This window comes from Mytilus trossulus, unplaced genomic scaffold (assembly GCF_036588685.1).
Source record: "Mytilus trossulus isolate FHL-02 unplaced genomic scaffold, PNRI_Mtr1.1.1.hap1 h1tg000244l__unscaffolded, whole genome shotgun sequence".
NCBI lineage: Eukaryota > Metazoa > Mollusca > Bivalvia > Mytilida > Mytilidae > Mytilus > Mytilus trossulus.
The window spans coordinates 1837139-1850890 of record NW_026963317.1 but is presented as its reverse complement, the minus strand read 5'-3'; the positions used below and the strand labels follow the sequence as shown (position 1 = coordinate 1850890).

General features: G+C 32.7%; 1 protein-coding gene across 2 annotated transcripts; it reads right to left on the bottom strand.

Annotated features, from left to right (window-relative positions):
- Window positions 1–1669: 1669 nt before the first annotated feature.
- Window positions 1670–4811, bottom strand: LOC134701429 (transmembrane protein 229B-like). Of its 2 annotated transcripts, none has more exons than XM_063562580.1 (2): window positions 4788–4811; window positions 1670–2737 (listed from the first exon to the last, which is right to left on the bottom strand). In XM_063562580.1, the coding sequence occupies exon 2, from the start codon at window positions 2699–2701 to the stop codon at window positions 2222–2224; it is 480 nt and encodes a 159-aa protein (XP_063418650.1). In that variant the 5' UTR covers window positions 2702–2737; window positions 4788–4811; the 3' UTR covers window positions 1670–2221. The 2 variants fall into 2 exon arrangements, with proteins under 2 accessions (XP_063418650.1, XP_063418649.1); XM_063562579.1 differs by having other exon boundaries at window positions 4798–4810.
- Window positions 4812–13752: the final 8941 nt, after the last annotated feature.

Below are 13752 nucleotides of genomic sequence, written 5' to 3'. Positions count from 1 at the left end.
TGGTATACAACTTTTAATTAAATCTTTTTCATTTGTAGGTAAACCAAAAAATCTTTTTTTTCAATTGTTGACACCTTAAAAGATTCATTGTTTTGTGCGTTTTATTATCATACAAGTTTAGGATGCAATTCTTTGATCAAATGGATCAGCTGATTACATCAAATAGGAGTTAAAATATATGTTCCTATACTGTTATTTCTACCTGCCAAAATATTAGTAATGCCCTATTCTCAGACAAACATTTGAATTTATTGTAAATGTGATTTGATAAAAAAGATAATAAATGAAATGTATGGGAAACATACATAATGGTCTCATGGAAAACAAGTACCTTTATAACATTAATTTCAAATGTAGAGAAATATTTTGGAACAATATTTGAAGTTTTTTTGCATGACAAAATCAATCAAGGGTATATATAAATATTTGTTCTGACAGTAACAAATTATATAGCATGTTTATTAATTAAAAAAAAATCAGAGAAACTTCTTTTCAGAAGATCAAATATATATTAACATATTCTTTGAAGCAACAAATAAATCACCGGATGGTTGCCTTATGATAATACAGATTCTAGGAATTTTTTTTAAATTCCTATTAAAGAAATAGTTATTCATGACTATATTTCACAGAGAACAGAAAATATTCATAGTTATATTTTCAATCAGACTTTAACTTAAAACTGCAAAATATTAAATGGCCAAATAACATGAATAAAGATCAGCCTATTTTGAGGAAAGGTTAATTTTTTGCCCCTTTCTCTATCTGCTTCAATTAGTACCCAATTTCTTGTGTAAATTATAATAGATAATCTTCATACATGTAACTGAAATAGAACATGAATAATGGATTAATGTATAGTAATTTGTTTAGACTGCACCTCAAATTGTTCAGAACCGTCTTTAAATTATCTCAAAAACATACATGTATTCTTCTTAATTCTTAATTTAATTTTTCCCTTAGATAAATAGTTGCCATACAAATTTACCCTTTTAATGCGAACCCATAGATTTTAATACCTGCAGGCATTTACCTGCCCATTTAACCTTAAATGAGTGATAGATTTCTCTCAGTAGAAGAAGGTTGTAGTGAATAAACTACAGAGAACAATACCTGTTGTAATTGTTCAATGGGACAAATGAACTGCCAAAAGTTTAAATGGACAGGTAAATATCAGGTGAATCTATGGAAAGGTACAATTGGGTTCGCAATAATTTACATTAAGTCATTGGTCCACCAAATTCATTTTGGCACATTTATCATTTGAAGTGGATGAGTGAAAAAAATAATATCAGTCTTGAAGACTTGAAATATAAAAATATCACAAATAAAAGACTAAAACCACTTACACCTAATATAGAACATTTATTAAAACTAGAAAGCTAAATTGTTTGAGATCCTGCCAACTATATAATATATAGAATTGAAAAAATTAAATATACATGTAATAAATAAATCATAATGCACTGTAAAATCACCAAATTATGATGAATGGCAATGTTTTGTGCCCTGAGAAAAAAAGTTAAATGATTAATTGAATAATGTTCGTATTAAACTTTGAATAATGTTCGTATTAAACTTTGAATAATGTTCGTATTAAACTTTGAATAATGTTCGTATTAAACTTTGAATAATTATTTCTTAATAAATTTTGTGTGTGTCATGTGTGTGCGATATACATTTAGGTATTTGCAAGTGGATAGATAAGCATTGAGCTTCCTGAAGTCTTATAAAATTGCCTATAAGTAATTCAAAACACATGATATAGGTGTAGATATTTTGAATACAGGATGCGTAAGTTTCTATTGAGATTTATTCAAACTTGAACCCCAAAGCATTCCACTAAACATGCTTAAAGTTCTTGTAAAGTGGGTCTTTACATTGAATTCATTAACTCAATCATGTCAATTTTATTACCTAAATTGATGACTTGGTCACACTTCTTAATCAATGAAACCTAGTTTCCTACACTTGTATTGTGGGAAGTGAGTTACAGTATAAAAATAATTGTAAAAAATTTATATAAATATAATCTTCCACCATTAAAAAAATACTTCCACGAGTTGAGCTTTGTTTATATGAATTGAGCTTTGCTTATAAAAAAAACCATGTCTTAACGATTGTCAAATTAACATGCATGTAAAGCATACAAATACATTGTACCTAGGCAATTTTATAACTAAAAATACTAAAATATTGATAAACCTAAAGTGTAATTTTATCAACTTTGTTTAGTTTTGTCAGCTTTTACAGGAGCACCCCAATACACCATTCTTGTATACTTAATTATCAGAATCTCACAAAATACACTACCAAAAAACCATAATGGGGCATACTCGAGTGTCACTAGTCCCATAAAATCTCCTTCAAAAGGAGTGTAGTCCCATGGACAAGCATCAAACTTCTTCAGAATAAAGCCTGTACTGAATTCCCAGCAGTATGTCCAGATTGTATAAATAACAGCTCTGCCTAATAACGGAATCTTCCTCTCAACAAGTCTTAAGTACATCTGTTCTATCATAAGAGTAGAAAATCCATATATAGGTAAAGCCCATACACTAGTGCTACCAGGAAATTTCCAGTTCTGATTTATAACGAATTCCCATGTAGCTGTGAACATGATTTCTGTAACATAACCATGAATGGCATACACGTAAAACCTCCATAACATGGATAATGGGATGGAGTCGGACTCTGCCATGGATACTTCTAATATACAACACTTTTCTATTTAAACCTAAAAACGAAAGAAAATGTTATTTAATGAATGGCGCTATAATTTATTGAACCATAAAATTAATTTCTGACTCTTCACATTGAATAATCTGCGAAGACCATGGAAGAGGATTAAGTAAAATGTGAAGAGTCAAAAATTTATTTTATGGTTCAATAAATTCAAATAAATCATTGACATTCATTCATGTCATTATAAATAAATTTCAATCAAAAATAAGGCTCAAAGAACTTTTTATATTATTCATATTAACAATAAAAACGTTCACAAATGTTGGCGTATGAAAACACGTCAGACATGTCAGAGTGGGTGTGTCGCCATTAAAATTGACAACATTGAAAATTATAGTAGTAATACATTTGTACTTAATTATAACCAATCAGAAGACAATAAATACATCAAATTTATTTATTTAAGGTTTTTAAACAATTAGGCAGCAACCATTTGATTTTCTGGGGGGCCTATGGTTTTTTTTGGAAAAAAAAAGTTTGTTTCCAGTTTTGATGGGAAAAAAAAATTGTTTTGGACCCTGAGAAAAAAAATTAGTTTGTTTCACCCTACGCAGGGGGTCACAACACTTTTGTTATAAAGTTGCAGTAAGATGTAGTTGTTCATACAAAGAACTGGAATATGGTCTATCTACATGTACAATGTAGCAATGAAGAAATTTGTAAACACCTGGTAAAACTTTTACAAGCCTACATTGTCATTGTACATAAATGTAGGTTGGTTGGTATTTGTTCAAATTCCTGATTTATTTTGTGAATATCATTATCCAAGTTGTTGCCACTAAAAAAACAAAACAAATACACTTTTCATTATTTTAAATGAAATCAAATATTTTACCTTTTATGCTGTAAATGTAAATTACATGTGTGCTATATTTATTGGATCAAACACAGGGGACACTTGTCACAGAAAAAAAAATGTCATGTCATGACCATATCTACTCTTCAAACTTAACCCTTAGCATTAGTGGATCCATAAGCTATGGGATGGGGAGGGGGCAATGACATGGTATCGGGATCGTTCGCCCTAATAACATGTTCGCCCTGGGTACGTTCGCCCTGAGTTCGTTCGCCCAGAGAGTCCGTTCGCCCTACAAAATATTGATATTCAGGGCATTGAAGTTGAAAAAACTTATTCAGATATTTCTATGGTATATATTCTTGAAATATTTAAAAGTTTATGGCTTGTTTAGGATCGTTAATTGTTCAATGACAAAATAATTCGGATCACTGATTATTGTGATGTCTTTTGGTGGATTATTAATAAAAATCAAACGTTTTGTTTTGATAAAATATTCAGCTTGAAATTAATAAACACAATGATGTACGAACTGTAAATCATGAAACGGATTTACAAGTTCATTATTATACTAGGAGACAGTCCTAGTCTCAGTTATACTGCATACATTCATGATTGACTGAATACAATTATTTTGGTAACAAATATCAATAAAGAGAAATACATTGTATACCAATTCTACTCTGTAAATCAAAGAGAAAATGATTGCGGCAACATAAATATTCTGTCAATTTGTTAACAAACTTTATAACACATTTTGTTCAAATACTTAAAATTATGCGACTGGACAACAAATAGAAAAAAATAAAAATCTGGGCGAATGGACCCTGGGCGAACAGGTATCAGGGCGAACACGTAGTATGGCGAACGTGAATCAGGGCGAACGGACCCGGATTCCAATGACATCCCAAAAGGGGACTCACTTTTGACATGTACTGAGATTCCCTAAATAATCAACTTAAACAAGTGCCTGTGCATAACAGCATACATGTAACGGGGCCTTAGTCCAAATAATTATGACGGCTGGAAAGGCTATTTTTTTTTCTGGGACGCCTTCCTCCCAGAAAAAAAATTAAAATAGCCTTGCCAAACGTCATAATTATTTGGACTAAGACTTTTTTTTTACAGGTCGGGGTTTGAAGTCATGACTCTGGCGCTTTTGATCTTGAAACATTTGTTCTTTTTGGTAACTTGTTAATGTTAAACATTCTAGCTAAGATGCAATGTTTTAACATGACACATTTACATTTATTTACTTTTGCATGTGGTTCACAACCGGAAATTGAATACAAAAAGAAAATGTCAAACCTTCTCGGATATCACTAGTGTGAATTCCGGGTATTATACGCGACTGAAGTCTCATACTGAAGCTAGTATAGTGATCTCTCACTGGAACAGTCGGCAATATTATTTACGCTACAGAGACTTATAATGCATTGTTAAATATTTCTATGAGACTATTTAATACCAAACTTCAAAATAATTTCGAAACTATAACAGTAGATTTTTTAAATAGAATCTGTTTAAGGTTTATGTACCCTTCTGTAGCCATTTTTGTACGAACTTTTCAAACTTCAATTGTATCAAAACTACAGATATAATGAATAATAAAGATATACCATTTTGTACATATTCCAAGGGGAAATCTGATGCAAAGCATTATTTTTTACTGTTCCATTGCATTTAATAGAAAAAGAGGACTTTGTGGCAAATAAATCAAGATTTATATAGAAAATCCACAGCCTTTATCCTAGTACTCTCATGTTTGGCAATTTGATGACTAGTATATATATGATTTTTGCATGCAGTGCTAGCATTGATTTCCTCAAAACAAGTTTATAAATGTAGTTATTGGTTAAAACAAATATAAGTAAGGCCAAAATCAAGTACACCTTTTAGGGTGCGCTCGAGTTTAGTGACTCAGCAGGAGGTATTTTAGAATTTACAGGTTGCTTAGAACTTTTTGTAAAAAATAAACACTAGCACATCATAGAAAATCAAGTGAGTAACTTATGTTTCAAATTTTATAACGAAAATTTCTGTATTAAAGGCTGTGCATTTTCTATAAAAATCTTGATTTATTTGCCACAAAGTCCTCTTTTTCTATCAAATGCAATGAAACAGTAAAACATAATGCTATGTATCAAGTTTCCCCTTGGAATATGTACTAAATGGCCTATCTCTATTATTCATTATATCTGTAGTTTTGATACAATTGAGGTTTGAAAAATTCGTACAAAAATGGCTACAGAAGGGTACATAAACCTTAAGGTTATATTAGAACAATGCCTCACGGCTTAGCCACGTGGGCTTAGCATACGTGATACGTATATAAATTAAAAATCCCAAACAACACTATCAAGGGGGAACTCGAGCTATCAGTCCTTTTGGTTCTGTTGGGGGATGCTGGCTGTAAACCACTCGCTTCAAATGGAAGCTAGCTCAGAACATAACTGATTAATGAATTACATCATTCGGCAATCCTCGGTAGAATCCGCTACTCTCCTTCTATTCTAGATGAGGGTACGGAATCGGTCGAGTTGAGGCGAATGTGAATTACATGTGATCATATGTCTCTGGGACAACTCGACTTCTGCTTTTTTCTTTTAAATAAAGCCGCTGCTAATTTTCAAAATTAATCCGCTGAAAATCCTTTTACAGCACCTATTAGTCCGGCAGCTTTGTTAAAAATTGTGCACATCCTGTTACAAACATGAAATTTGGCATAGACCTTCCTCAACTATTACTCTTTTATTTCAGATAGGGAGGCATTTGAAAAAAATGTCTCTCTTCCGGTAAAATCCAAAATGGCGGACGTCATACTTAAATCGGCCCAATATCGAAGGCTAGCGTGTAAAAATGTGTTATTATCATTCTTCTATCATAATATTTGGTACAGACCTTTGTTTTTTACTACTTTTGGATAAATTAAATAGATAAGATGTCTTCAGAAACCCCACTTCCGGTTAAAATCCCACATGGCGGACATTGTACTTAAATAAGCTCATTTTTTAGGGAGGGTAATTGAAATGTGTTTTAACGTATTGCTACTATCATTACATTGTGTAGGAACCTTTCTTTGGTGCTTCTGATGGCTAGAATGTATAAGACATATGTCTTAAAAACCCTTACTTCCGGTAATAACCAAAATGGGGGACATAGAAATATATTTTTTTTATTCAAATTTCAACTTTTTTCAAAATGTAAAGAAAATGATTTTATTTTGTGTTGGTCATTAAACTTTTGGCTTTAAGTTATCCCCAAAACCACTAATTCTAGCATGTTGTAAATGTTTAGATATAAAGTTGACACTTCCGGTAAAAATATGACGTACATTTCAAAGATGAGTCCTCAATCTATTCCTTCGATGTAGAGTTTTGGATAAATTGATTAAAACAAAACGAAATCACTAAAGTATTAAAAAATATTTAAAATCACTACTATTTGGCCAAGAAAACATGTTTATTCACAGTCACCACCACATGCACACATCGCAGTGCACGGAATACCCGGTTTTCCACATTAAAAATAACTGCGGCATCCTTTCTTACATCCATAATGTACCAGCTTCTGAAAAAATGATGAGGTCTCAGAAAGAGATTTTTTTAAAAGGAACCCTCTTTGTCCCTTCGCGATCCATTAATGACAAGACTAGGTAGCATAAGAGTCAATCATAAGCTCGTCTTACTAAACACCTGCATTATTATATTGCACGTTTTACATGCTTGAAAAGACTAGGCCAAGTCGTGGGAATAGCCTCACTTATAATGAGCTTTCCATTTTGTGCAAAAATTGACTTTCTTGCTTCGTTAATCATGTTAGCTCCATCTGATAAAATTGTGCGATCTTACAGTAAAACCCCGGTGATTAAGGCTGATCAATCACCATTCTTTATGTTAAAGTCACATCTTCTAATACCATCAATGTCTCCCGCACAGTCTTTTTTTCCTTTTAAAGCAAAGAGAGAACTGTATCACAACCGGAAAAGGTATGGGTCAGAAATAAGTGTGTGTGATCACTCATTGCCTAATGCATTTGAAAGGCCATTGATAGATATTAATCCAAAGATTTTTACCTCCCCAAACACAATCCATAGTTTTTCTGCCCCTATGTCACGGAATAGCGAAATAGTATTGACAGCATCATCAGTGACTGTTAATCATGGCTCGTTTAAGTTCGTGTATCACTGCATCAGACACATGCACCATGATTAAAGTGTCAGTTTCTTTATGTGAACATGGTGCTACATTTAAAATACATCACGTGGTGGATAAGATAGAATATCCTGAGCATGTGTTGCTACAACTACCATACTCATCAAAGACTTCATCCACTCTTGTTACAGTTTCAAGGTATTTTATTAAAGTAAGGACATAATACCCAATTATCATACTCGTTCGGAAACACTTTTAACTGTAACAACAGTGGATTTAGTGTCGGATGTGAACATAGGCAATACTGGTAGTTTGAAAGCTGCTTAAAAAAGCAAGAGCAACATTTAGGGGAAAGGGAATACACAGACGAATTCAGGATTAAAAACATCCTCAAAATTGGCAAAGTTTTCTTAGAGATGACGACAGTAAGAAAGAACTTTTAAGTTTTCTTTCACAGCAGCTTGCTCAATACAATTTTGAGTATAGGGTAGTTGAAGCAACAAATGCTCAGGATGTTCAGTGTTATCCAACACTTGATGATGTTTCAAGTTTAGCACCATGTTTACACGAAGAGGCTGACACTAGAATCAAGATCGATGTGTCTGATGCGGTGAAACAAAGACTTAAATGAGTCATGACTCAAACAGATACTGATGTCATTGCTGTTTCGCTATTCCGTGACATAGGGGCAGACACACTTTGGTTTGCATTTGGAAGGGGAAAAGTATAAGATATATATCAATCAATGACCTTTCAAATGCACTAGGCATTAAAAGATAACACGTTTGCTGGAAAAGGAACTGCGTTGGTGACATAAATGGAGTTTGAAGATGTGACTATAGCATTTAGAATGATGATTGACCAGCCAACATCACAATATGGATTTGATAAATTTAATGTCATTGAAACGATACGTGGTTTTGTTGTAAGATCGAAAAAAAAAAGAAACAGATTTGGTTAACAAGGCAAGAAAATATGTGTTTTTGGAATTTAACGATGTGAGAAACAATAACGCAGTCTTTGTAAATGTTGGAAATCAGCTCTCCGATTGTGAATTGCGGCCTAACGAGTATGCTGATTGGGTATTATGTCCTTACCTTAATAAATTACCTTGAAACTGAAATACGAGTGGATGAAGTCTTGGATGCGTATGGTAGTTATAGCAAAAAATGGTCAGGATATTCTATCTTATCCACCACGTGATGTATTTCAATTTCAGCACCAAGTTCACATTTAGAGGCAGACACTAAAATCATGGTGCATGTGCCTGATGCAGTCAAACACGAACTTTAACGAGTCATGATTCGAACAGTCGTTAATGATGATGCTGTCACTACTGTTTCGCTATTCTGTCACATAGGGGTAGACGAACTATGGATTGTGTTTGAGAGGGCAAAAGACTTTGGATGAATATCTATCAATGGCCTTTCAAATGCACTAGGCAATGAGTGATTTAATCAGACAAAATCACCGGGGTTTTACTGTAAGATCGCACAAACTTAACAAATGGGTATAACATTGTTAAAGAAGCTAGAAAATAACTATTTGCGCAAAAGGGAAGGCTTATTGATGCTGTTCCTCAACTTGGTCATGTCTTTTCCAGCATGTAAATCATGCAATATACTTAGGTAGGTGTTCAGGGAGACGAGCTTGGGATTGGCTCTTATGCTACCCACTCAAGGTGAGGAAAAAGAGGATAGCTTTTTAAAAACTCTGTTTGAGACCTCATCATTTTGTCATAAGCTTGTACATTGTGGATGTAAGAAAGGATACCGCGGTTATTTTTAATGTTGAAAATCGGGTATCCCGTGCACTGCGATGTGTGCATGTCATGGTGACTGTGAATAAAAATGTATTCTTATCCAAATAGTAGTAACTTTAAATATTTTTTAGTATTATGGTGATTTTATTTTGTTTTAATCAATCTATCCAAAACTCTACATCGAAGAAATAGATTGAGGACTCATCTTTGAAATTTACGTCATATTTTTACCGGAAGTGTCAACTTTATATCTAAACATTTACAACATGCTAGAATACGTGGTTTTGGGGATAACTTTAAGCCAAAAGTTTAATGACCAGCACAAAATAAAATCATTTTCTTTACATTTTGAAAAAAGTTGAAAATTTGAATAAAAAAAATGATATTTCTATGTCCGCCATTTTGGATATTTAAAGAAGTAAGAATTTTTAAGACATATGTCTTATACATTGTATCCATCAGAAGCACCAAAGAAAGAATCCTTCACAATGTAATAATAGTAGCAATACGTTAAAACACATTTCAATTACCCTCCCTAAAAAATAAGCTTATTTAAGTACAATGTCCGCCATGTGGGATTTTAACCGGAAGTGGGGTTTCTGAATACATCTTATCTATTTAATTTATCCAAAAGTAGTAAAAAACAAAGGTCTGTACCAAATATTATGATAGTAGAATGATAATAACACATTTTTACACGCTAGCCTTCGATATTTGGCTGATTTAAGTATGACGTCCGCCATTTTGGATTTTACCGGAAGTGAGACATTTTTTTCAAATGCCTCCCTATCTGAAATAAAAGAGTAATAGTTGAGGAAGGTCTATGCCAAATTTCATGCTTGTAACAGGATGTGCACAATTCGTCTGAAATATGCTTGTAGCCGCCGGACTATAGTGTACTTAGCGTGGTATAAATATGTGAGTTACTATTTCAGCAAGTCGGACAAACATTGCAAACTGTATGCAAACTTTCACTATTAGTTCAACATTCTGTCATTTGTGGAAAAATATTTTATAAAACAAATCTTGAGATCATATATGCAGTAAAACAAACTGCGAAGCATAAAAACTCAAACTTGAAATTCCACATGTAGGGGATGTTACCCGGAGTCTATACTCTGCGGGCCTTTAGAATTTTTCAAAATGCCTAATCAAGCAACCTGTCATGAACAAAAAAAAATAAGAAAATCCGGACGATATGCGCACCTTTAAAAACAGGTACACAATTTAAACCTGAAGCAAAAAGACTATCAAGTGTGATATTGACGGTCGAATTTACACGGGTGAAACAATATGATGTGGCGTGCTCTATTAGTTTCAAGTGACGATTTTGAATTGTAGGAATGGTTGCTGTCTAAGTATGCGAGCAATATGTCCCTCAGGGCCTAAAATGGCAACTATGTAAATTCTCTTTCAGTCGTGTTGTCTCCGAACTTGTACATGTTCATTATTTTCACCTCAAATCACACAAAAAAACACACTACCACCAAATACCCGTGCAAGCGTAATTAACACGAAAATAAAATCTAAAGGATTTCAAGATCTAGCTATTTCAGTTTCTTTTTTTCCGTTTGAATAATAACTAGTCAGTCGTTTGATTGTAAATTTGGAGAGAGAAAAATTGTAACGAAACCAGTCTGACTATAGCCAGTCCCGACTATCAACTTGCGTTTATAGGCGCAAGTGGCAACTTGGGGATGGCTTTAATCAGACTGTAACGGGACCTGCTTTTTTCATTTAATTTTTGCCGAATCAAGTTCCCATGTATACTCATCAGTCTACGTTAACTTTTTCAGGCTTCATTCCGATGTTGATGTCTATCCCGTGTAGACTTGGTCTATAGAATTACAAATCTAGCACTTAATTTTCAAATATTTCCGAAAATATATCGGATTTACTCTGTACAGAACAATGAGTTTCAGAGACTTTTTATACTGGAACATACAGAAAGATATTAGGCAAAATAACCATGTAAACCACTTTCTTAACATTCCGTACAAAATTTTTGTATGAGTTGCAAAGTTTGCTTGTATTGTGCATTATCGCCTAATTCTATCCGTATTCTCATCCAGATAAATTTCTTTTTTTTCCATTTTGCCCGAGCGGTGTTTTTGGCGACCATTTTAACACGAATTAATAGATGTACCAACCATTCCCCGTGTTTTTTCCACATCATCCTAAGTTTCTCCTACCTTCAAAATAAAATTTCATGGGAATACGGCGTTCATCATGAAAAAGTATTTATTGCAGACATATACCAAGAATAAAGACTTGTGATAAAACTCAGTCTATTATATGTAGATAAATCGTTCAGATGCTTAAATTTTAAAGAAACAGAATATTTAAAAGTAAGTAATACATTTTTAAAGATTAACAATGAGAAGTATGAAAAAAATCATTATACATTTTCTTCATCGGTCAGGCCATAAGTCTGGGTAGAGTCGATGTTGGTAAGGTCAAGTTTTCTAACACTTTAATTATTATTTTTCAAATGATCCGTTTCTTATATCTCTATATATATTTTATGTCAGAATCTTCCTTGACATCAAATTTGAAGTCGATCCTTCAAAGAAAAAAAAGTTATAAACAATTTACATCGGTCAGGACATTAGTCACGGGAAAGATGTAGATGGTCAGGTCAAGTTTTCTTTTTTTTCTTGTATTATTGTATTAAATGTTTTAATCTGACTTTGTATTGAATTTGATGTCTATCCAGTCAATAATAAAAAAAAATCGCTGGTTCATAGCTGTCAGGACATAAGAAGTTTCAAAGTCAATTTGGTCAGGGCAAGTTTTCTAACTCTTATATTGTGTTTTTCCTTTTTTCCTTTTATTTATTGAATATAAGTTCTCATCTTGCTTGGTTCCAAATTTCAATTAATCCCTCCAATAATAAAAAAAAAAGTATTTAGCATTTTCATTTCTATCAGGACATTGTCAGGTTTGCAGGACATTAGTCAAACTCCGTACAGTAATCGTTTCCGTTCCGGAACTATTTTCCTTTACTTCATCAAGTATCCAGAAAAAGTTACCATTAAAAATGTCACATAAATACCCAATATTTATTTTTTTATAATTTTATCACTTTGTGATTGCAAAACTTGATGCATTGGCTTGAATATGTGAACGTTATTCGATAATGTCAGGAACGATAACTCGTGGCGTAACGTCATTCGGTATCGTGTTACCTTAATTTTCATTCTCTAAATTTTTATCTTTTAGAGACATTTTTTTGTCAGTAAAGTTCATGCTATCCCCTTTAGAGTCAGTATGCTTTAGAGGTATATAAACATGCTTTTGAAATGATGAGCATAATTCTGAATGTGTCAGTTTATCAGTTGAAATATTATACTAACTTTTATGCTTGTTCATAAACAATTATACGTTTAAATATGACCGCGTTTCAATAATTTAATTTTGAATGTAATACGTCTTCTGCTGTTTGCTTAAGTTTGTTGGACCTGGGAACAGTATATCAATCAATATATATGTTCCGTTGTTGGACCAATTTAACGGAATAACCCACAACATGAGTTAATCAGTGTTCACCACATATTTGAGGTTATTTCTTCATAGACAGAAATAGTAATTTCTTGATAAAAAAAAAAATATTAAAAGAAATAACAAGCAGATATTTTATAAGAAATTTGTGACTGCTTTATTACATTATATCATACATTGCTATTCCTCGCCTTGCGGTCATAAAACTTTCGAGTTTCGTGTTTCGAGCATGGTTTTTGTGCTCCAAGCACTAAGCAAAGTTTTATAACTTCAATCCCTGGAAAGAAATATGTTCTGATGTCACGAGTCTCCATTTATCATTTTAACTCTAAGAACAGAATTGATATATATGTATATTAAGCACTTGATATTAAGTAGATGTTGAACATTAGACTATAAAATCATCTGTGTGGGTACAAGTTTACTTTTAACAATATATTCCCACAAATAAAATCTTCCTCTACTTCCCCAAAATGTAGATTTTTCCACATTAATAAGAAAAAAAAATTTATTATTCAAAAAGCTTGACAAGCCTCGCGCTTTGAATATTATAATTAAAAATTATAAAAATCGAAGAATGTATTTTTTTAAAATAAGTTTATCGGGGTGTAAACATGGTAAAAGCGTTGCGCACGGTCAACGCTTTTACAACCTTATTTATCCATAAAGTTTCTTAAAGAAGCATTCAACAGTTTTAATGACATATTTTAGGGACGACATCAAAAGATCGATGTAGGATAAAAAAAAAACCACTTAAATTAAATAGTTTGGGGGTGTGGGGTGTGGGTCAACAT